The 22,762-nt window shown below is 36.6% G+C and overlaps 5 protein-coding genes across 5 annotated transcripts; 1 reads left to right on the plus strand and 4 right to left on the minus strand.

The window, feature by feature from the left end:
• Nucleotides 1-663: 663 nt before the first annotated feature.
• On the minus strand, nucleotides 664-1,483 carry LOC113722516 (uncharacterized). Its single transcript, XM_027245807.2, has 2 exons — nucleotides 926-1,483; nucleotides 664-838 (listed from the first exon to the last, which is right to left on the minus strand). The coding sequence occupies exons 1-2, from the start codon at nucleotides 1,386-1,388 to the stop codon at nucleotides 804-806; spliced, it is 498 nt and encodes a 165-aa protein (XP_027101608.1). The 5' UTR covers nucleotides 1,389-1,483; the 3' UTR covers nucleotides 664-803.
• Nucleotides 1,484-5,224: 3,741 nt separating this feature from the next.
• On the minus strand, nucleotides 5,225-13,291 carry LOC113726424 (protein CHROMATIN REMODELING 25). The gene is made up of 21 exons (XM_027250132.2): nucleotides 12,972-13,291; nucleotides 12,368-12,739; nucleotides 12,087-12,173; nucleotides 11,744-11,984; nucleotides 11,548-11,673; nucleotides 11,390-11,446; nucleotides 11,196-11,282; nucleotides 10,808-10,903; nucleotides 10,543-10,593; nucleotides 10,027-10,101; nucleotides 9,836-9,922; nucleotides 9,535-9,626; nucleotides 9,318-9,450; nucleotides 8,245-8,364; nucleotides 8,040-8,153; nucleotides 7,827-7,910; nucleotides 7,674-7,742; nucleotides 7,542-7,600; nucleotides 6,861-7,035; nucleotides 6,685-6,783; nucleotides 5,225-6,017 (listed from the first exon to the last, which is right to left on the minus strand). The coding sequence occupies exons 1-21, from the start codon at nucleotides 13,172-13,174 to the stop codon at nucleotides 5,658-5,660; spliced, it is 2,787 nt and encodes a 928-aa protein (XP_027105933.1). The 5' UTR covers nucleotides 13,175-13,291; the 3' UTR covers nucleotides 5,225-5,657.
• Nucleotides 13,292-13,627: 336 nt separating this feature from the next.
• LOC113724004 (uncharacterized) lies at nucleotides 13,628-16,050 on the plus strand. Its single transcript, XM_027246959.2, has 3 exons — nucleotides 13,628-13,653; nucleotides 14,116-15,163; nucleotides 15,877-16,050. The coding sequence occupies exons 1-3, from the start codon at nucleotides 13,628-13,630 to the stop codon at nucleotides 16,048-16,050; spliced, it is 1,248 nt and encodes a 415-aa protein (XP_027102760.2).
• On the minus strand, nucleotides 15,942-16,732 carry LOC113724005 (calmodulin-like protein 30). The gene has a single exon (XM_027246960.2). The coding sequence runs from the start codon at nucleotides 16,723-16,725 to the stop codon at nucleotides 16,162-16,164; it is 564 nt and encodes a 187-aa protein (XP_027102761.1). The 5' UTR covers nucleotides 16,726-16,732; the 3' UTR covers nucleotides 15,942-16,161.
• A 248-nt stretch (nucleotides 16,733-16,980) lies between these two features.
• Nucleotides 16,981-20,161, minus strand: LOC113726425 (protein disulfide-isomerase SCO2-like). Its single transcript, XM_027250133.2, has 3 exons — nucleotides 19,399-20,161; nucleotides 18,860-18,986; nucleotides 16,981-17,311 (listed from the first exon to the last, which is right to left on the minus strand). Exons 1-3 carry the CDS (start codon nucleotides 19,840-19,842, stop codon nucleotides 17,241-17,243), a joined length of 642 nt encoding a protein of 213 aa, XP_027105934.1. The 5' UTR covers nucleotides 19,843-20,161; the 3' UTR covers nucleotides 16,981-17,240.
• Between the last annotated feature and the right edge of the window lie 2,601 nt (nucleotides 20,162-22,762).

Consider the following 22,762-nt stretch of genomic DNA (forward strand, 5'->3'; position numbering starts at 1 on the left):
CTTCCAGTTCTTACCTGTCCCCAGCCTGCCTATTCTACGATTGCTGTTTCAATTTTGGTTCTTTCTTTAGCCTTCACCGTCATTTAGGATTATAAGGCAATGCCGAGGTTGAATCCAACCATGATGTTATTATATCGGCGTGCTCTCAAGGCTGTTTTGGACCCAATTTCACACTTAAAACCTCTGGAGATTTCGCTCTCTCTCTTGACTATAGCCTTCGTGTATCGAATTTCATATCCACCATAGTTTCTGATTTCCTAAACCATTTTAAAAATCTGGCTGAAAAGAAGATGAGGATGGGGATGGGAAGTGTTAGTACAGTGTCATTCAAAGATGATAGATAGTACATATATAACTAGCCGACCTGGATTATGAACTTACTCCCTGTTGAAATGTGGGTTGGGAGGTTTCTGGTCAGTCCGGCGCTTTTGCATGCATGGCATTAAAGTGAAATGAATAAAAATAAAAATCACGTCCTATTGGTACAACTGCAAGCAGTCACACAAACGTGATCTAATCTTTATAGCAGAGAAATAAGCCCAGCAGGGGAGCATTATGGAATCAGAGGCATGAACGATCTACATGAAATGAAACTGAAAAGCCCTGACAGCAAAGATATTTGTACAATAACGTGAAGAATGGAAGAGCGGATCTATGCACGCTGCACATGTAGTAATTCATACGGGAAAAGTTGACTGACAGAAACAAAAATTCTTGACCATCCCAGTTCTCTTCTCCACACGGGTCAGCGACAGAGAGGAAACTTTAGCAAGCTCTGCGAATAATTCCTTTGCCACCTTCCTTTAAAGTATTCCATCCAAGATCTGCCAGTAAGCACCTGTGACCAGAAAATCAATTCAGAATTATTTTGAAAAGACTTATCATTTTCTGGGTCTGGGTCTCAAGTAGCGCATCTAGTTTTCACCCTTGAGGTTAGCAGCAAACATATTCTCATGGAATGCCAAAGTTGTGGAGGTCGTCTCATCAATTCTTTCAAGGACTTGATCAGAAACAGTCCTATCAGCAGATTTCCTACGCAGATGATGGATGTTAGATCTCTTGAGGCCTAAACGCTCTTTCCATCGGCTCATACCCTTGTGTAGTCGCGGTGACGACACATCCATGTCGTCATCCTCCACAAGGAGTTCATCTCTGAGAGTGGTCTTCGTGGGTACAATTTTGCCCTTGAAGAAGACCTCATCCGCAGAAATCATGTTGTAACCAGACACCGAAAACTCGAAATCTGAGGAAACTGGTGCTTCTCTATAGCCGTGATCGTGCTTGGTGGGTTGTTGGGTGTCGGCAAAGTCATTAGAGAAGGAGATTCTTGGGCCCATTGCAGCGTGGATACCTTGTTGGTCATTGTTGAACATGTTTAAGCATGCCATGGACACTGAGACTAAGTGATCACTTTCGAGGTTTCTTCTCACTACTTACCATGTAACTTGCAACAACCCCGCTATTTATACAGGGGGTTTCTTGCTTCCTCATTTTATGTAGATTGGATTTTTCGTTTTCCTCGTTAGTCTAAGTTCCTATTATTGACTTTTGGTTAAAAAAATTGCATGAAAGTTGTGCAGAATCCATATCCATTGAAGTAACTTTGCTACTCCCATGACAATTATATCACGAAGAGGACAAGATGACCGCAATTACTGCAAAAAAAGTTTATAATTATGGAGTAGTTTAAGTTACTCCAGCAAGTGCGTGGGGTGGTGGAACCGTGGAAGGGGTTGGCATCTAGACTTTCTAGTTGTATTAGTGGGCTACATTTTCATTTCTAGTTTTTTCTATATTTGGTGAGCCAATTTAATGACTTGATTGCATCTGCATGCATGAGAACCCACTTTCAGCAATGGATTATGCCACATCTAAAATCATGGGCTAGCTCAAGAGATGACTCCTCCTTTTCTTGTCGTTCATCTTTGAAGAAGATGGAATGGCATTGTCAACTAGTCGTTTGTACCCGGTCATTATTTTCACATACCGCCACATCTGGAAATATGATAAGTCGATTTGTCGAACTAAAAATCGACTATTACTGAGTATCATTGAATCCTCTTTGTTCACCCTTCACATCATCCTTTTTTTTGGGCTTTTCATCCTTTATGCTGGGTTGGATTAGTAAATATTTATCAGGACGGAGAGTCAACAATGGCTGCTGTTTGCTTAAAGTAACAGATATATACTTTGTTGTACCATGCAATAGTTGCCTCGCCCTCAACTGGAATCAGATTTTTCTCCTTCAATTTAATAACTACGTAGGCCCTTCCCCGGCCGGATACTTCAGTCTCTCTTACAGCTTGCTTGTTTTGTTCAGCTCTGAAATGGATCCAGTTCTAGCCAATCAAATTACGGCCTAGACTTGCAGATTACTCCAATTTAGTCCTGCTCGCTAAAGCGGTCAAACAAAGTCGGTAATGCAGAACATGGGAAGCAAAAGGGATAAATTCTTTTTGCATATTCTAAGGCCTAACACATGCTATTAGACTTTTGCGTTCTTTTTGAAGTGATCATTCATTGAACAGCTGTCCTAATTGTTTCCACTGTAGAATACGCCTTGAATTTCAGACGCATTGCAGTATCTTGTTGAAGCAGCTATAGTTTCTCAGCTCCCACTGAAGAGCATCGGGCTCACTTGATTAGGGGGGAAAATATTAAGCTCGCACTTCATGCACATAATGGGAATAAGCTCTAACTCCAGTCCTACTCCCACTCCTTTCTGCTGTCACATTATATCACTTCTTTGAGATCTGATCACTGCTTAAAGTTTAAACCCAAGTGCCTTCATATTTAAGTTGGAATCTGGTGACTTCAATTTTAGGAGGTTACAGTTTTCCTTTTAGGTTTTGAAGTATTCTTGGAGGTTACTCAGGGGCCACCTGGAGACGTCCTAACTCGAGATCAGTTGCCTGATTATCATCACAATCAGCGAGATTGATTCGAACATCAGTCTAGTTTTCCTGCCTTAATGATGAAAAATTAAGATCAAACGAGAGCGTAGTAATATGCTAGTAACTCCATGCCATTGAGTAAACTGCATGATTCGTTTTTGAGCCCTTATGATATTAAGTAAGTTTTAGGAGATAAGCCACTCATTCTAGATGGTGGTCTTTTTTCTTGGACTTGCCTGCATGGCTCAAAGTCACGGTCGCGGTCCCAACCGTTTCATATCGATCTCAACATATCAGTCACAGTCTTGATGAAACGCAAATTTAGGAGCATTTAATATTCTAAAAATTATGAATAATATTAAAATATATGCTAAACAAAAATAATAAAAAATTAGCAAAAGAAAATCTGTAAAACATAAATTTGTAATTTGATTCGAGATGTCTCGATCCGACTTGACTGAGACTATTCATATCAAAGACTTCTCTCGATCGATTTATCAGTGATCTATATGTCTCAAAGTCGTCTAATTCCGGTATCGAAATGGAGAGATCTATTCTAATCCCGGTATCAAAACAGAGAAATCTATTCCGATGATGGATCCGGTCGAGTCGTCTTGGTTTTGGGAGACTTTGAACCATGGTTACCTGGCAAAGCTGACATACGCACTATTCCCCAGTACATGTGCGTTTGAACCACTTCGAAGTCTTTCAACCGACAAATCCAAAAACCAAGACTAGTTTAGGCTTTGGAGTCAGGCTTTTTACTAATAACCATTACATGGTGAAAGAGATTCCAGTTCACATGTTATCCATTGCTCAGTAGGAACTCACAGAAGACCATCCAATAACTATGCAACAGATTGCCGATTCCCGTTGCTAAAGCTATTAATACTTTTAAAAAGGTCCCAAAAAACAACTGGATAAACCTCAAGAAGAAGTGGAGGAACGCTTGGCCCGTGGGTAACCTGTCTCTTCTGGTCTCCCTTATGGTGAACAGACTTTGTTTCTTGCCTATTATAAATTTAAAAAAAAAAAAAAAATGCCTCCATTTTCTCCTATACCTCGTGTATGTTGGTTTTTCAGGCCCATTTTGCAGCGTCAGATCGAGAGACAGATCCAACATTTTCTTAATTTGGTGCTTTGCATGTTGCCCCTATTCTGAGAAGTACAATCACCAATCGATCTGAAGTTTAAAAACCGATAATCTTCCCAACATTCTGCGTAGTTAGAGATTAAGGATGACTCTCTGCGTAGTCAGAACTGGAGAATTGATACAAGATCACAAAATCAGTCCTATCCTCAATTACAGGCAAAAAGATGGGGTACTCTAGCTATTGCCCCAAGCTCTTAACCTAAGTTAGCTCTTTCATGAGTGAAAATAAAGCTTGGTAGTTTTCGTAACAACATAAAGATTCTCTTTCGGTCAAGCAAGTAAGACAGTGGGTCAAAAGAAGAGGGGGCTCAAAATTGACACGTGCTCTTCACCATAGAGATGCAAGTGAAGAGTAAATGCAAAGTCATAATCCAAAACCATAGCAAATACGAGATGCTCTCAGTTTTTCCTTATTCTTGGAACCTGGAGCAAGATCATAATCCAAAAGGAAGATTTCTGAATTCAGTCAAGTCTAATTACTGCTTGACTTGACAATCTTGTTCTACATTCTCTAAGTTACTTCTGCAAAACTGAGTGAATCATGGCTGGAGCATTATGCAATGCACAACAACTTGCTTTTTCTTCTGCTGGAGAAATAAATAAATAAACCAGAGAGTAGCATATATATATATATATATATATATTAAGAACCCACGCTGAGAGAGAGAAAGAGAGAGAGAGAGAGAGAGAGCATCTTCATAGGATTTTAAAAGCAGCCAATTAGATGTGACAACTGCTATTTTACCCAAGTAGAAATTGTAAAACGATGTGCAGGATCTTAAGAACAGATGGCCAAGTCACACATCAGAACTTCACATACGGGAATGATAACTACAAATTAATGTGGAAACTATGCTGGGAGCGCTAACTGCTGCTTCTCTCTAGTAGGCTAGTATCAACATGCATCAGATAGATACAAAGGATCATCAGTTATTCTACCAACTTAGTGGAGTCAGAGAAATTGCTCAAGGAATTCTATCAAAAAATTGAATTAACATAATTGACGCATTCATATTAGAAAAAACAGATCCAGTTGTTTCTGCTTCTTACTCTTAATAAACAAGTAAGCAAGTGCTACATGCTATTTCAAATGTTTCTGAAAACACATATTCATTCTCCACACATAGAACAATGAGATATCTGCAAAATAAAACTGTCTACGTTAATGGGATTGCACTGGTTAAACTTGAACAGATTTTTTCCTCTTTAAATGACATGATCGGTTGATCACAAATACAACTTCGCAAGTTCTGCTCATCTTGAACCATGCCAGTCTCACTTGATTACAGCAAAGATGAAAAGAGGGGGAGGGGGGGGGGAGAACAAAAATGAAACAAAAATCATTCATGTGGCTGATCTGCATCAAGAAAAAACTGAGGAAGTTTCTGCATTTAACCAAAGGAGATGTTGAGATATAAATGGCAGCAAGAGTTGGATACGGATCAGTGCAACTGTTAATGAGTATATGAACCAGTCAAAGAAAAGTTCGAATCAGAATCTTATGAAATGATAGTGATGAGAATTTGCATTGTTCAGTAGATGACTGGGAAATTTTTCAGGAATTAATAAAAACGGAAACTGCCAAAGAGAACATGCCAAGAAGCTAAATTTTAGTCAAAATCATTGTCAATTTTATCATCAGTAAATATTCTCTTTTGAGGTAATTGATTTCGAGGGCTGATTTTGTGCTCCAATGCTACAACTGTCACGCCTTCAGAAGTTCTTACTACTTTTGCCGGGGGCTTCTGCAGACGCTTGAAAGGATTAGATAATCTGCTCCTGTACTGAACCACATTGGTAGAAAGTAAAGGAAATGGTGCTTGATTTTGAGATGACAAGGTTGATTTGTGAAAAAATTTTTCTTTTGAGTTCAGCAGGTTCTTGGGGTGTCCTTCTTCTGTGTTTGACCTTACTGCTGATTCAAGTGGAACAAGTTTCCCGCCTACTTGGTTACTGAAAACAAATGAAACCTGCAAAAGCAAACCACACGAATTTATGGGCTTCTATCTCATGTGCTACATACAGGGAAAGAAAAAACAGGACCTCCAATGACAAATTGATATCATTCGTGTTTCATGATCAGGGTAAAATTTCCATTTTTTCCACTTGGGTTAATAGTCACACAAGGCATTTGTACCTGTACAGATTCAAAAAGCAGACTTAATAGGATTTTGAAATATAAAGCACTAGACGTCTTCATTCAAAGAAAGCAGAAATTGAACCGGGAACTAGAAGAATATTGCTTTCTCATAGAGTTAGAAAGCCTTCTTATATCTGTTTAAGTGAAAAATACCCCCTTTTGTAACATTAGGGCCTGAGATGCTGAGATGCATAGGTTAATAGTTTTTTTTTTGTTTTATCAAGCCATATTAGTTGACCAATGTATATGCCTAACCCTTATAGATGAGAAAAACAAAGGTATGGTACCTGAAGACCAATAGTTAAATAGAACATAATCTATAATAGGGTAAACAATGCGAAAAAGGAGCAAAAGGCAAGAGAAAGTTATTAGTTAACCGAGTCTTCTTGTTTTTCACCAATCTGCAAAACTAGGCCATGCTTTTTCAATATCTACATAGAAGTTACCGTAAGAAAGAGGAAAAGCCATGAATTAGGAAATTAGCACTCTTCACTGACCTCATCCCCTGCTGAAGACTGAAGAATAGTATCAGGTATTGACTGTGGAAATAGATGATGACCCCAATTAGCTAAATCTTCTTCTTTGGGCGTCCCCACCTTGAAAAAGGTTTCAAATTTTTGAGTCCTCAAAATATATCATGTTAATACAGATTCTCATTGAAGAATTTTCCAACCTGTTTCTCCGAGCTTTTTAATCTATGTAAGCACCCAGAAACACTAGCAAATCCCCCTATATCTTCTTCATCAGATTGAGATGATGGACTTCCATAGCTTGTTTCAAGTTTGGCATCCACTTGCATCACATAGTTTTGGCAACGATTGCAGCTCATCTTCTCATGAATTTCAGATCTGCATTGGTATTACAACTGGGAAAAATAAACCGCAATGAAACTTAAGATCAAATGTCCAAATAAAACAAAACCACCACATTTAAGAAGCAAGGAAGAATTTATTTGGTGATACATAGCTCATCTCACTATTGTCAATTAAGTCGAATAGATCACGCACTTAGACAACTAAATCTGATAAGGTATAATTTTCCTACTTCAGATAATGGTTAAGCGTGTACTTTTTGGTTCCAAAAATTAATAAAGCAGTATCTTTTAGGTGGAGCTTCTAAAAGAAGCACATCATGAACAGATAATCTGACATTAATGGGCAAGGAATTTTCCATGCCTTATAACTTTCCTTTTCTGTTTTTCTCAGGACCATTGGCAAAGAATAAATGAACTGCTGTTGACTTTTCAGGAAACAAGCCTCATCCAAACCACAATTATCTGTCCATCTTTTTATCCAAGGATGTACATGATTTCTCCGTAAAACATTCATGTGAAAGTTTCGTGATAAGTACACACCTCACATTCTCATGAAAAGTGAACAGGTCTCTTAGATCTTCAGTAGAAAGAAGGTTCCCCTGCAATTACAGATTTTTCATGAGAAACTGGGACTAAGATGAACAGAGAGAGCAGCTAAATGAGAATCTGAACCTCAGACTCCGATTGCTCCTGCTGAATAACTTTCTGAAGCCCTTCCTTTGACATCTGACGCTGGTATACCTGTAGAAATATTAAGGATAGCTTTCAACCCTGCTTTAAAAACCAATTCATATTCAATAAGCAACCAAGGAAAGAGGTAAATACTTTTTCTTCAATGGTTCCTGTACTCAAAAACCTATAGATGTAAACTCTCTTCTTTTGTCCATCCCTCCAGACTCTTGCTGCAGCCTGCAAATGGCTTGAAAATGGAAAACTTAATGACATGCTACAGATTCCTGAATATAGTCAACTTCCGATTATTTTATTTGCATGCAGTCTGGCATATAAATCAATGCTGGTGCAGCTGAAGAAGTTTACTTGTTTGTCATTGGCAGGGTTCCAATCAGGATCAAACAACACAAGTCGATTTCCACCTATCAAATTTAGGCCACAACCCCCAGCCTTGCTACTCAAGAGAAATGCAAACTCATCCTACATTTAAATATAAGAATAAAAACAAATTTATCTGTAATAAAGGTAGTCTTCTAGAGCAGAAACCAGAAGTCCAGGGATAAACAGTTACCTTAGATGGATCATTAAAACGATTAACCAATTTTTGTCTTTTACTGATAGATGTAGTTCCATCAAGCCTTAAGAAGGGATATCTTCGTTCACGACACAATTGCGCAAAAAGGTCCAATGTCTGATAAACCACAGAGACAATTATCACAAGAGAAATAAAAGAGGAAGAAAAACTGCAGTGTGCTACGGGATAAGTGCCTAGTAATTTCTTGAAATGGGTTCAGTTACAATTAGAACCAAATACTCATCATCAACCAAGACTGTATAGAAACCTGCAAGCTCTAATCTACTTACAATAACTAATTGAAGTGATACATGAACATAAGGTTTTGATAAAAGGTGATACCCATATATATGTGAACAAAAAGAAGAAACAGGTGATACCACCAAACATATGTTCATCTACACTTAAAAGGGAATAATGAGACATTAACTGATTATCATGTAGATTATTGTGACAGGTTCTCAAGGATTTGTTATTAATAGCAAATCTAAATCTAGTTTCGAAACCAAGCTATGCAGACGAGGACGCCATTCAAATTTGAGATATTTAATGATGCAACCAACAAATAGAAGAATTAAACCTTGTGGTTCTTTTGACTGATTAAATCAACTGTCTGCTCTTTGTTAAGTTCTTTCCCTGTTTACTTATCTACCCTTAGATTTTAATTTATCATAGAAAGAGTTGAAGACAGCATGCATAACAATACCTACCACAAATAGAAGTCCTGTAGCTCATAAAGAACCCAATGAAAAGGAGTCTGATATACTCATTTATATCCTGCTGGTATGACCAAATGGTAATTATAAGAACTTGACAATCTACTGCAGTACAAGTTCAGGCATGATATGCAATCAATTACAGCAAAAACATAGTAAGTAATCACAGTTCCCTCAGCAACATGATGACACGAGATTAAATTGAAAGCTAAGTAGAACAACAACCAATGACACAGAATAATTGAGTGAACCAAGTGATATCATGCAAGATATCAACCACAAGATCTTAATCAACAGAACAAGTACATACTTTATCCACCAACTTCATAAGCCAGTTATCCCAACTTTTGATACCTGTGTGTAGTTTGAGACTAGAACAATTCGGTCGTTAGTTCTCTGATGGAGATGAGCCAGTAAACGAGCAAGCACATGCATTTTTCCTGACAGTTCAATCCATGTGCCATCACCACCGGTCCATGATCCAGATCTAACAATAAGGCAGAAGATGCCCTTAGGACTCAGATCAACATGAAAGTATTCAAGTGAACAAAAAATAAATAAATACACTTACCTTCCTGAAAACATCTCTGGAGGGAAAAAGCGCAAGCAGTCCTCAAATCCAGATGTTCCCGGACTCCCACTTCTTATTGTATCGTATATCAACTAAATAGAGAAATAGTCATTTTAGCCAAACATAAAGATTACATAATGGAGTTATCATTTGACAAAACTAATATGTAAAAAGAGAAACTATGTATATCAAGAGCACCACATGTACTTTACAGTTGATGCTCTTTGGTCAAACAGGATAATTTGGACAAACATCCTAAACTATAAGAGATAAACTTTTCTTTTATGATAAAATGTTGTACCTTTGGATGATTACAGAGCTTCTTAAGAGCTGTTATGTAAGCTAAGATTTTTGATTGTTTTGTATCTTCAGTAATTGCTCGTTTGACCTGCACTTTACAGTTATAGAAAGAGAATGGATTTGTGTTACAATGAAGAAAAGAACTCATTATGTGCATGTCAACTTGTATCAAAAAGAAACGTGAACTTGTACATTTTTGGAATGTATGAAGTGATTATAGAGCTCTGATTGGAGAGATGTCAACTTGCAACAAACAACTTCAATTATCTGCAAAAGCAATTAGTAGGACCAATAAGAAAGAATCAAATCAGAAATAACAAAAAGTATATAAGAATCTCTTTCAACTTTATTATAAGTAGTACAGTCATACCAGCAGGATATAGCTTTATTATAACTATAACTTTATCATACCCTTTGACTATACTACTTATCCTGAAAAACAATTTGCACTATACTTATAAGTTTATTATAAAGGGTCTTTAGGGTTATAGCTTTATCAGAAAATAGGAAATAGAACAGGGACTAGTTATGGGGTTTATGAAGTTAACTTTCAATTGTTATAATTTCTCTGGTAAAGAACGGCCACTATCAGCTTTCTGGTTTCACTGCTATAGAAAATTGACTCATGGTTTGTAGTTTACTATTCTCATTGGAATTCCTATATAGCATGATCAATACCAAAGGCAAACTTAACAAGATTAGCCATACCTTTGGCGGCAGATGATTCGACAACAATGCATTAGTCCTCCTCAATATAAACTGGAACAAGAAACCACTATTGTGTCAGAGAATACCGAGGTCAATTTGCTTCTTCTATGTTTTCAGGAAAGTATTCAAAGATATAATCAGTATTTAATGGCACAAACATGTATTGTCTTCCTTTTGAAGGAAAGTCCTGTTGGGAGATCTGTATCTGAAGAACCAATTAAAAAAGGCCAGATTTACGATATTTGCATCAGCAATGAAATTTTACCTGGTTTACTCTGGCACTCAACTCAGCAGAGCGCTCAGAACCTAGCTTCTTCTCTTCTTCGGTAGCCGTGGGTTCTCTACCACAAATGATTGGCATCTTCAAATAGACATGGTACAACAAATTGAAATATTTGCTTGAGACAGCACAGAAACAATTTTAATACAACTATGAATATCATGTATCCATGTACAGGATCTCTATGATTTCTTCATTTCTGTCACAAGCAAAAGCACAGTCAGTGCATCAGTCAATTTGTTTACACTGTTAGCAACCATATGAGGCTAATCTAGTACATAAGCTCCAAATAGTTGGAACTCAGCAAGGAACCTTTTTACTCAAAGTTGGCCAGGATATGTCAATGTCCATAAGTTTCTAGCAATCAACTCACCTCATAGTAACGACGAAAATATGCAGCATCACCCAAGACTCCTGGATTAGTAAAATTGACCATGGCATAGAACTCCTCCAAATCATTCTGATGGTTAAATAGCATCAACAAAGTGAAGAATAAATGTGATTTAAATGAAGAAAAAATTTAAAATATATATATAGGTAAATATCTGAAGGTCAATTTGTGCTGACTTGCATTGGAGTCCCAGACAACAGAATGCGCCGCCTGCATGATAAAGCTGCCAATGCCTGAAGCGGAAATTCAGATCAGTAACTAAGAGTTATTCATCATAACAGCTTCCTCAGAAATGCATCAACACAAATAGGAGGACATATTCACTATGACTCACTCTATTAGTCAGTGTTTGGTCATTTTTCAGCCTGTGGGCTTCATCACATATGAGGAGGTCACAGGATTCACTCTGACTAAACTTTGAAGAATGCATCCGAAAGGTCTCGTATGAAACAATTAATACCTGCGAGAACACCATATATACATAAACATAATCCGATTTCAGATAACTCAGATTGTTTGAGAAATTCTACCTGTAAAGTGCTTTGCAGACTGACAAAACTGTCAATGCCAGAGACAACGTCATCACGAGTGCTTTCACATAGGGCAACAAGCTTAACTCTCTCGCCGACCCACTTCTTAATTTCAGCCTCCCAATTACTCACAAGACTGGTCGGTGTCACAATAATTGCCTTCTTTACCATTGGTTTCCCATCAAACCCCTGACGAAGGAGAGTATACAGCAGCGTGATTGACTGCAATGTTTTCCCCAAACTGCAGGAAAACAGCTAGGTGAGATAGCCATCCTTAAAGGGTTTGTGGAAAGTGCTAAATATATTAGCGGAAATTTTTAAATAGGCATGCATTAGTATTTACCCCATATCATCTGCCAAAATGCATCCATTGATGTTCGCAGAACTTAATGATCCTGAAACACATTCGAACATGAATTGGACCCCTTCCCTGCATTATGGAATTAAGCAAGTTCCCAAAATGATTTCAGAATTTCAAACCTTCCCATACGTATACATGTTACTGTGATTTGGGTTTTTGCTGTATAAGAATCTTGAAACAGAGATGCTCTAGAATAACAGTGGTATTCACCAGTAACCCTACAACAATTACATACACCTGAACGTTTTTATCATTTCCAGTACCTTTGATGGGGCCGAAGGAACTTTACAAGCAAGGGATCCACTATAATTGTTGTCGAGTTACAGTCCACCTCCTCAGGCTGCCATAACACCAAAGGTTCAATTCCGGGTGGTAATTCCACACTCTCTTCCACCACATCTGTCTCAGTAGTCTCAGAGACGTTTAGCCTATTTGTAATACCAAGCAAAGCCGGTCTAGAGGAACCCCAGGGCACAAACCTTTTCCGAGCCCACAGGCGTCGTGCTAGCTGTTCATTGTTATCACAGTAGCCATTTGAGCAAGGAGGTTTAAATGGCTTCCTAACGCTAGCTGCTGCATCCGTCACAGAATAAACTCGTGGAAGTAATGACTGCCTTTTCACTACTAGATTTCCCCTGGTAATTACACATTTCGAGCTAAGTCGAGGTGTACATTCAACTGCTATATGTAACAATATATACATAGCAAATACTGAACAAAGGAATCCTAACCCTAATTATTAATTTATGTAATATAGTATAGAACTAAAATAATCAAGTGTTCCTACCAGGAAAAAAAAAGGTAATTAAGTCCCAACACGTGAATCAGAATAGTGAAGTGGATGAGATATTTAATCGAACGACTAACCTGACAAGAGCGTCGACGTTTTGCAACTTTCTGTCTTGGTTTGCCGGAGCTGGATAAATGTTGGATGTCTCGGCGTCGATATCGTGACCATCGTTGTCGCTAGTGGATGATTTGTAGTCTGGATCGTCTTCGGATTCACAGGTGAAGTCGTCGCCGGTATCGCTGGGGTCTGGATCGGTCAGCGCATCGTCTTCGTCTTCCATTTCTTATCTGTGGCTTCTCTCGGACGCTGCCGTACTCGGTCCGTCCTAGTTGCACTGCTTCTTTTAAACCTGCTACAACTGTTTTGGCGCTAAAAATGGATCATGGGGAGCCGGCTACAGAACATATGTATATTATATAAGTTTTTGTTTTTTGTTTTTGGGCCCAAAAGAAAATGTTTAGAAGTATGAATCACACTTGGATAGATCCGATCTTTAAAAATTCAATAGTTCAGATTTTGTCACATCATTATCCAATTTTTTCAAGTTTTGATTTGAAAATTTTATACTAAAACAAGTTTTAAAAGTACATCTTGTCATAATTCATTACACGTTAAAATTATCGTATCCATTAGTATATATATTTTTCCTTTTTCTTTTTTTCTTTTTTTTTTCTAGGAGAGGAATGTTCCTAGCATTTCAAAGCCATATGAGTACTAGCTTGTTACTGCAAGGATGGAGCACTATTACGGTTTCTCATGGTAAAAGAGCGAACTTCTCTCATAACTACTCCTATTTCTTTCTCTTTGATACTAGACTCTCTCAATCAATTACGTGAATTAATTATGGAGTAGTATCTAATGAATTTACTAAGAGTAGTACATGATTTGATGAGAAAGCTATAACAAAAGACCTTCATGATTGAAACTTTGATAGAATGATCTGTCTGCAATGATGGAGCCAAGGGGAGCAGAGGGGGCCATGGCCCCCCTTAAGTTTTGAGAATTTTAATTCATAATATGTAAATATGTGTGTAAAATAAAATTGGCCCCCTCTAAATTTTTACAATTTTAGTTTATATTATGAGAGTTGATATATATATATATATATATATATATATATATATATATATATGAATTAGTCATCTTTGAATGGAATGGCTTGCAAGCTTTAATTTGCCATGAATGTTCATATGCCTGTTACATTCATTGTTTGGCTCATAGGCTTCAATTTGCTTTAGTTGCAGCTTCTAGAGAAGTAGGTTCTGTTCACCAATTCTTCTCCAATTTAGTTTCCATTTTCAACATTGTTACTACATCTAACAAACGTAATGATGAATTAAAGGAGGCTCAAGCAATTGAAGTTGCTACTAAGATTGCTAATGGTGAACTTGAAACTGGAAGGGGACATAATCAAATTGGTACTTTCAAACGAGCTGGAGATACTCGTTGGAGTTCTCATTTGGATTCGATTTCTAGTTTACTGAAAATGTTCAATGCTACTTGTGTGGTTTTAAGTAACATTGCAGTAGATGGAGGTTCATACACTCAACGTGGAAATGCAAATTTTGTTTTGAATCAGTTGTTATCTTTTAAGTTTGTTTTCACTTTGCATCTTGTGAAAGACATTGTGGAAATTACTCATTTTTTTTGTATAGCATTGCAACGTAAATCTCAAGATATTTTGAATGCAATGTATCTTGTCTCAAGCATAACAAAGCTACTGAAGAATTTTCGAGATTCGGGATGGGATGATTTCTTGGTGAAAGTTAAATTATTTTTTGAGCAACATCAAATTGATATCCCATATATGAATGCTCAATATATTGCAAGACCTAGTAGATCTCGTAGTCATCATGATGAGATTAGTGTGGAGCATTATTATCAAATGGATATATTTCTTGCAACAATTGATTATCAATTGCAAGAGTTACATAGCAGGTTTAATGATCATACCGTGGAATTGCTTGTTTTGAGCACTGCTTTAGATCCTAGAAATGGATTTATGTTGTTCAGGATTGATGATATTTGTAAACTTGCAGAGAAGTTCTATCCGAATGATTTTATGGAGCAAGAACTAGTACGTCTAAGAGTAGAACTTCAACATTTTGAACTCGACATTCCAAATCATCATGAATTCCAAGAATTATCTGGTATTCATGAGTTATGTCAAGGCTTGGTGAAGACAAGAAAATCAGTGATATATCCTCTTATTGACAGATTGATTAGACTTGTTCTTACTCTTCTTGTATCAACTGCAATTATAGAGTGGGCATTTTCAATTATGAAAATAATCAAAACAAAACTCCAAAACAAGATGAAAGATAATTTCGTGAATGATTGTCTAACTGTGTATATAGAAAAAGAAGTTGCTGAAAAATTTAGTAGTGATTCAATCATAGATGAATTTAGTTCTATGAAAGAGCGTAGAGCTCAATTTACTTCTAAGAAAAGATGTTGAAATTTTCAAAGTATGTTAACATAACTTTTATCTTTTTTCAATTGAAAATAATTACATTTATATTACATGGTTATATATATACATATTGCATAGCTGAATATTGGAGAGCATATTCTCATAATGTACAAATTGGATGATTTGTGATGTTATAAGATATTTAATCAAATGTTATCTTTTTTGTTAATTTTTGTTATGACTGTACCGCATATTTATGAATAGACGTACCTTTATAATTAAATTTAATATTTGATATTTTTAGATGTCATATATTTAAATAGAAGAAAATTATTTTGAACATAATATATTAAGATAATTTTATTAGGAAAAAATTTTGGCCCCCCCCAAAAAAAATTCTTGGCTCCATCACTGTCTGTCTGCATATTTTGTTTACACAACTACTGAACGCTAATTAATCAACATATTTTCTTCGGCATAATACTCCAACTTCATGCACGATATTTCAAAGTACATGACATTTTTTCGCAGTTGGTATTATTATGTCATGCAATTGTCTAAATTGCCAGACACAGCATATATCTTTTCCCCACCCAAATTTGAGCAGAAGCAGGATTAGAACAACCACAGGAACTAGCTGGAGTGGAACCTTTTATTGCGGTCCTGCGACCAAACTTGTGTTTGTTCTGAATAATGCTGAAGGAGGAGAAACATTGAGAAAACGAGTTTCAGATAAAACATAAGATCTATATGTTTGGATTGCAGATACACTGACTGGGGAATTTCCAGATAGAATAGTAAAATGTGGTACAGGAAGATGTACAGACAATACATCCAGGCAGCTCCCTGTTCGTCTAGTAACTAGTAAGTTTGAGGGTGCGAGTCATCATGGTCATGAATTCATCCATGTCAATCACACCGTCCCCATTGGCATCAACAGCTCGGACCATTCTTCTACAATCCTTCATGCTGCACCTCTCTCCAAGTTTCTGCAACAACTCGAAAACTTCCTCCACAGTTATCTTTCCATCGCCATCCATGTCGAATGTCCGAAAAGCGTTCTGTAAGTCCGCCGTCTTTAACCCGCCTTCTTTCTTCTGCACTTCCACGAACTCTTTGAAATCAATGAATCCATCACCATCCAAATCTGCCACCTCGAATATCTTTTTCACTTCTACTGTAAGCGGATTTCCCTTTCCCAGGGCTTTCAATATGGCCTTGTACTCCTCAGGTGAAATCTTGCCATCTTTGTTTGCGTCATATTTGTCGAAAACCTGCTTCGTCTCCTCTAAGCTTTGCTGATAAGCGGGTAACTTACTAGAATTATGCCCATCTTTGGAAAACAGACGAGATGGCTTCCGCAAAAAATTTCTTTTCGGGAGGCCATACTGGAAACCCAGAAAACTAACTTTTGGCATATTTCAGCTGCTGTTAGGAGCCGACCGCAACAACGGGCTTCTCAAATTCCAAGCACTATGAGGTCTCGAGTCTTCACATCGAATATTATAACGAAACAGTTATGCGAATTTGATATCACCAAGCAAAAAGGCATATATACCTATGCTTCTTAAGTAGGGAGGAGATAAGGCAGAATAACTTTATTCCTCACCAACTTGCCCGTGACGGCCGGATTCTCAAGTAAATGGACATGAAGAGAGGAATACAGATGGTAATTTTATGTTAATAGGGAAAGAATAAATCCTTGATTTCTTCTGACGCTGGAAAAAAGAATCCCAAAAAGAGCACTTTTCTGGACAAGGCATCCTTATCTATGGGCCATCGAATCTCTCATTTGAATATCTACACAACGCCAAATGACTATCAAAAGCTTGGAATACATAAAACTTTCTAAGAATCCTGAAGTAATGAGGAATTGAACTCCTTTAAATAATGAGCAATGCAATATGGGTCTAGACTATATTGATGCGCCATGTCAGAGGGCTCCATTGTCCAAGTCCTCCATCACATCAATGTCCTTGCGTGCAGTTATCTTTCGTACATATCCTGCAGTTATCAAGGAGTTAGGCTTGTGTTTGAGGACCAAAACATAAAAGATCATCCGCCTACAACTGATAGCCTAAACTCAGCAGGTTTGTTAGGGATAGAATTAGCTAAAGTAGGCTACTCCACAACCAGAAAGAGTTGTTTGACATTCTGTTTCTGGACGACAACATTTCAAGCATCCACCCAACAAAAAAAAAACTTAACAAGAATGCACATTTACTTGGACTTGAAAGGTTACAATTGGCTCTGAAGCACATCACTAACTTCCTGCTTCAACATGTTTAATGTAATAAGCTCATTAAGAATACGTTGAGAGACTATATTCTCAAGCAACTTCTCGTAAGACAGCAGAAGTTTTTGGCTAATTAAACCAGTCAAAGAGATTGGGGCAAATTAAAATCAAAAGCACGAATTTGGAGATATATGCAGCTTCAAGCTGGTTGAAATAGAGGATTCCCCCAAATTAACCTTGCAATTGAAAATGCTAGTTTAAAGTTCAAAGGATAATGCATATCATTGATATCATGGATACAAATAAAGGAGGTTTGAGTTCACAACTGAACCAGAAAGAAGCATATATAGAACAAATAATTATTGGACTGATGCTTTGCCACAAAAAGTGGAAGACTAAATAAACAATAACCTATCTGCTCGCTGGATAATAAATTTAGAACAACCAATTGATAAAGACTGATTTTGGACCAAACACTAAATGCAATATATCTATGAAAAAAGTTAAGTAAGAGGGGACTAAATAAACTGATGCTGACAATAGAGCAAAAAGAAGATGTTGAGCAACAGCAGGATGATCTGGAGACAGTGTAAAACTGTAAAACACAAAAACAAACACACCTACACAGAGATGTGAAAGGAGGAAGAGGATGGGTTGCATAATCTTTAAAAGAGGTGAGGCAAGGTTGATCCACGATCTGTTTTGAGGCTTTACCAAGGGTCCAACAGGGACTAAAAAGTGAAGTCCAAAGGCTCGGAAGGTAACAAGTCAACAAAATGTTTGATTAAAACAGATGGACAAACGCATAGGTTGTCTGAAGTTGGAAATATAGCATGTCCTGATCCTAAGCACTTCGTGCAATGGAGGTAAAGTGGTAAAGGCACACACTTAACTAAAAGCAATTAATTCCACACAGTTGAAAAGTTTAAATTCTTGCCCTCTGAGCTTCAGATTTGAAATGAAATGGGAGAAATAATAAAAAGAATGAGATTGCTAAAGCATGCTATCCATGTTGCAATCATGGCATAAGTGCAAAACCACTAGCATTGTGAAATGAAGGATTTCTCATTCAGTAAATGTTCTAGAAGCAAAGAAGCAAAAGAAACGTAAATGAATTTGCAGCATAAGATGGAGAAGGCCAATAAAATCCCTTGCATAAATGACAAGATATTGTATTGGCACGTTTTTTCGGGGTCATGCAAAACTCCATTTGCATTTTATCAAATAATAATAGCAATAAAGAAACCATCTAAAGTACATACAAGACAGGATACTTTCTGACAATGAAAAAATGATATACAGTGCTAGAGCAATACCAATTCCAATGCAGGGTATGCATTTGCAAAGAGTCTCCTTCCCTCTCTTGTTATAGTAGCTAACATATCCGGTTCCTTGGCAATTTCGACACTTTCCAGTCCATTCATAAACAACTTCTTTACAATCCTACAACTCCATTGCATCAAAGTTGGAAACAAATCAAAAGAACATTTAGGAATAACCAGACGGTTATCTAACAGAATTTCTTACGCGTACATAACATGAAGATAAAACTCTAAGAGAAAATTCAGCACATTAGGATAGTTTTTGCACAAGATATTATGACCCACACAGTTATACTCGAAGATTTCGGACACCAAATTCAGAACATTGCTGAATGGTTGATAATATGCTAACCTTAGCAACAAAGGTTCCACCACCAACTAATAAGCCCAGAAAAGTGCCTCAATTGATGTAAAACGCCAAAAAATGAAAATCATTTAAATGAGTCATCCCAAAGTCAAAACACAAGCCACAAAGATTTACCTTTTGTAAGATTCACTAGAAACCAAAATAGAACTAAAATAAAGACAAAAACCTGAACTTCGGGGTCGCATCGGAGTCGGCGGTCAATTTCTTCCGGCGTAACGGGAGTACTGTCAGGATAGGTCATTGGAAGAGGAAGAGCATCGTCATCATCAGCTAAGTAACTATCTCGGTTGCCCGACCAACGCTTCTCCTTGGCATTCACCTTGGGGCTCTTGTTGCCGTTAGCTGCACTTCCCACTCCGCCAACGGCGCCGCCGCCGGTGTTGCCATTGGAGCTGCGTCCAAAGCCAGGGACAGCTGCGTCGGCTGCAGCAAGGACATTCAACCACCAAGGCGGAAACGAAGGGCCAGGAGCGGGGTGGTCGGCGATGGCCCGAAACCGGAAATTGGTGGTGGAAGACGGTGGATAAGAAAGTGTAGGGGGGGCTGAAATGCAATTTAAGGGTGGCTTTGCAAAGGTGAAGAATGAACTGGGATTTGATGTTGGCAACATTCGAAAAATATGAGCCCAAAGAAACAAAAAAGAAAAGATTATCACATAATTATAGTCTCCTTTGTGCGTTGGCAGATGAGGAGAGAGCTATGGAGATTTTTGAGAGAGAGTGACGGAGAGCTGTGCCAGTCCAACAACAGTCGATTGGTTGGTCGGTGCCTATTTATAACGCACGCCCTGATGATGCCAAGTTCATGGGCAGATTACGAATTAGGCGCTTTTTTCTTCTTCTTTTTTTAATTCTTTGTGAGAGAGAAGCAAATAGTCAAGTCAGTTACTCAAGTAGCAGTGCAGCGTATTTTCTACATCTATTCGTCTGCTGGATAAGAGCTACGCTTCTATTAGCGGCAGCAGGAATTTTTGAGACCTAAAATTAATATATTCCCGTGCAGTGTAAACTTCCTATATTTTGATTTTAATGAGATACACGTTTAACATTTTATTGGCAGCCCACCCAACACAAATGCCTGTACTGTTGGTGGTCAAGTCTCCACGAAGACTTTTTTTTTTTTTTTTTATTATTGTCAAAAGACTATCTTGGCGGTGTGATTGTTATACTTTTTCGTGTTTGATGTATACATTCACACGAGTAGTTGTGCTCGTGTATTAAATTGCTGTGCATGAACAAAATTGATTGATACCATATGGCTATGTGAGTGTATACTATATCTATCTATCTATCTATCTATTACTAGTATATTAATATTAAAACTATGATGGGTATGGTATTGTAAATTGTAAAGTGCTTTTTTATCATCGTTTTTGTTGTACCCATGTTATCCTCATTTTTCAATTAGGGTTATTACATTTTAATTATGGTAGTAATTAAAAATATGAAACATTCCACATGATTAATCGAAAGAGTGTGATCAATTGCATTATCCACAATTTTAAGATTACAAAAAATATTAGTATAAAAAAAATAGAAGCTCTTAGAACAAAAAAGAAAATTATATATATATATATATATATATATATATATAAGAACAAAAAAGCCCATATTCATTTGGATAAGTATCACAAGACAGATGTATAATTATGCGCTTTTTATCAAAATCAAGAAATACTAAAAGAAAAGCAAAAATAAAAGAATCCAACTATTTCTATCAATTGAATGTCAATTGACAACGAAATAGCCAATCTTACATAATTAAACAGTTTAAATCATTTATATTCTTTATTAACCTCAATAACAATATCAAAAAATGTAAATAATCCAAATTCAACAATGTACCTCACATTATTCAATTCAAATTCACAAAAAAAAATAAAAAAAAAAAGTTCAATTGGAAAGATGTAAAGTAGAATAATTAAATGTTCATATGAGGTTGGATATGAGCACGGTTCACATATTTTATTCTTAAATAATTAATTCATTCTAATTGTATAGTTGCATTTCATTTGTCTCAACAAGGAAAAAATAACATTCAAAATGTTATGGCAATTAACATTAAAAAACGTTGATACAATTTTTTTCGTCATTTGTTAAAATTTGTTGATTTCATCAGAAACTTAACCATGGGTTTTATTTAAAAAAAAAAAAGAAAAGAAAGCAGAAGCATATCTAGACTCTAGCCAATAAAAGAAACTTTCCAAGAGGTAAAGAAAGGGGTGAGTGTGGTCTAAATAATTAGAATTATAACATCTAACAAGCGAATTTATTTACTCTAATACTCCTTCAAAAATTGATTTTACAGTTGAAGCCTTTACTTTGCTATTAATTATGAATTCTATTTACTAGGCTCGCATTTGACATGAATTTCTTGTTTAACAACATCTTTTACTCCATATTAAAAAAACAATATTATGATTTAATGTTAAAAATATTGTGAGTATACAACAACTTTGATGAAAAATAATTGTATTAAGAATTGTTTATCAAAGTTGAATCCATAATTTATCAAAAAGTTCAAAATAAATTCAAAAAAAAAAAAGAAAGCTCAAAATAAATTAAAAATCAATAGATCAAAGAGTTGGTATTTCGATAGTTTTTGTAATAACAATTGATTAAAGAAACTAAAAATGTAAAATATTCTGTTATTAGGTAAATAATCAAATTTCACAAAAAAAAAAAAACTTTATATCAAAGAGATGTTATATTTAGGTTAACATAATCCCATGCAAAGTACGGGAACTATCACTGGTCATTAAAAAATACAACAATTGTGCAATTGTACGAAATTTCTAACTGTATTCGCCCCATATCTGTACTACATATTCTATTGCTCTAGAGTCTAGATGCAGCTTTAACTATTACAGAGGATAGGATATGTCACTTGGTGTACAATCACACTTATAGATTAGTATTCATGAAAAGAAATTGATATACATGAATAAAATAAAAATATCTCACATATATCCGGTACCACGGTGTAATGCCAGTAGCGTGCATCATAAATTTTGACCGGACACGACCCAATTGTCCCTACCCTTAGTCCCTGTTGGAGCACTTGGGATTTTCGGTGACATGTTTTCTATGTCAACCCAATGCCATCAATAGTATTGCGCCAAGTGTCATGTTATTATTTACACTTGTGTTAAACCAAGGCAAGTTGAATTATTAGAAAATTAATAAGAGCAAAATCGTAACAGGAAAAGTTTCACGTAGGAACGCCAAGAACTGGATATATACTCTTGTTCCTTTGTCTTTCCACAGAAAGTTTTTTGCGTTCTTGCCTAATTAATAAGAGATTAATCACGAGTTGCCGATAAATAGTTGACAATTTCATCATGCAGGAAAGGATGAATGCTTCTACTGCGATTCAAACTGTTCGGTGAAACTTCTTTTGGGCTTAAGCTTTTTTATCATAGCTAATTCACAACCTCAGACAACCATATAAAAGCTCAGGAAAAGTCGCATAAGCTGAAACTGAATGGAAGAGCAATATCCTTCTTCAAAAAAAAAAAAAAAAAAAAAATA

Source organism: Coffea arabica, chromosome 2c, assembly GCF_036785885.1.
Source record: "Coffea arabica cultivar ET-39 chromosome 2c, Coffea Arabica ET-39 HiFi, whole genome shotgun sequence".
Classification (NCBI taxonomy): Eukaryota; Viridiplantae; Streptophyta; class Magnoliopsida; order Gentianales; family Rubiaceae; genus Coffea; species Coffea arabica.

Coding starts and splice junctions, on each gene's coding strand:
- LOC113726424 (XM_027250132.2), bottom strand. CDS start 13,174: ATGGAAGACGAAGACGATGCGCTGACCGATCCAGACCCCAGCGATACC. Junction 8,365..9,317: donor TAGTCTCAAACTACACACAG/GTATCAAAAGTT, acceptor GTGGTTTATCAG/ACATTGGACCTTTTTGCGCA. Junction 7,743..7,826: donor CAGGAACCATTGAAGAAAAA/GTATTTACCTCT, acceptor ATATTTCTACAG/GTATACCAGCGTCAGATGTC.
- LOC113724004 (XM_027246959.2), top strand. CDS start 13,628: ATGGAGCACTATTACGGTTTCTCATG. Junction 13,654..14,115: donor CACTATTACGGTTTCTCATG/GTAAAAGAGCGA, acceptor TTTGGCTCATAG/GCTTCAATTTGCTTTAGTTG. Junction 15,164..15,876: donor CAACTGCAATTATAGAGTGG/GCATTTTCAATT, acceptor CTAAATTGCCAG/ACACAGCATATATCTTTTCC.
- LOC113724005 (XM_027246960.2), bottom strand. CDS start 16,725: ATGCCAAAAGTTAGTTTTCTGGGTTTCCAGTATGGCCTCCCGAAAAGA.
- LOC113722516 (XM_027245807.2), bottom strand. CDS start 1,388: ATGGCATGCTTAAACATGTTCAACAATGACCAACAAGGTATCCACGCT. Junction 839..925: donor GTTTGCTGCTAACCTCAAGG/GTGAAAACTAGA, acceptor TTCTGGTCACAG/GTGCTTACTGGCAGATCTTG.
- LOC113726425 (XM_027250133.2), bottom strand. CDS start 19,842: ATGTTGCCAACATCAAATCCCAGTTCATTCTTCACCTTTGCAAAGCCA. Junction 18,987..19,398: donor GATGCGACCCCGAAGTTCAG/GTTTTTGTCTTT, acceptor ATGGAGTTGTAG/GATTGTAAAGAAGTTGTTTA. Junction 17,312..18,859: donor CATACCCTGCATTGGAATTG/GTATTGCTCTAG, acceptor TGATAACTGCAG/GATATGTACGAAAGATAACT.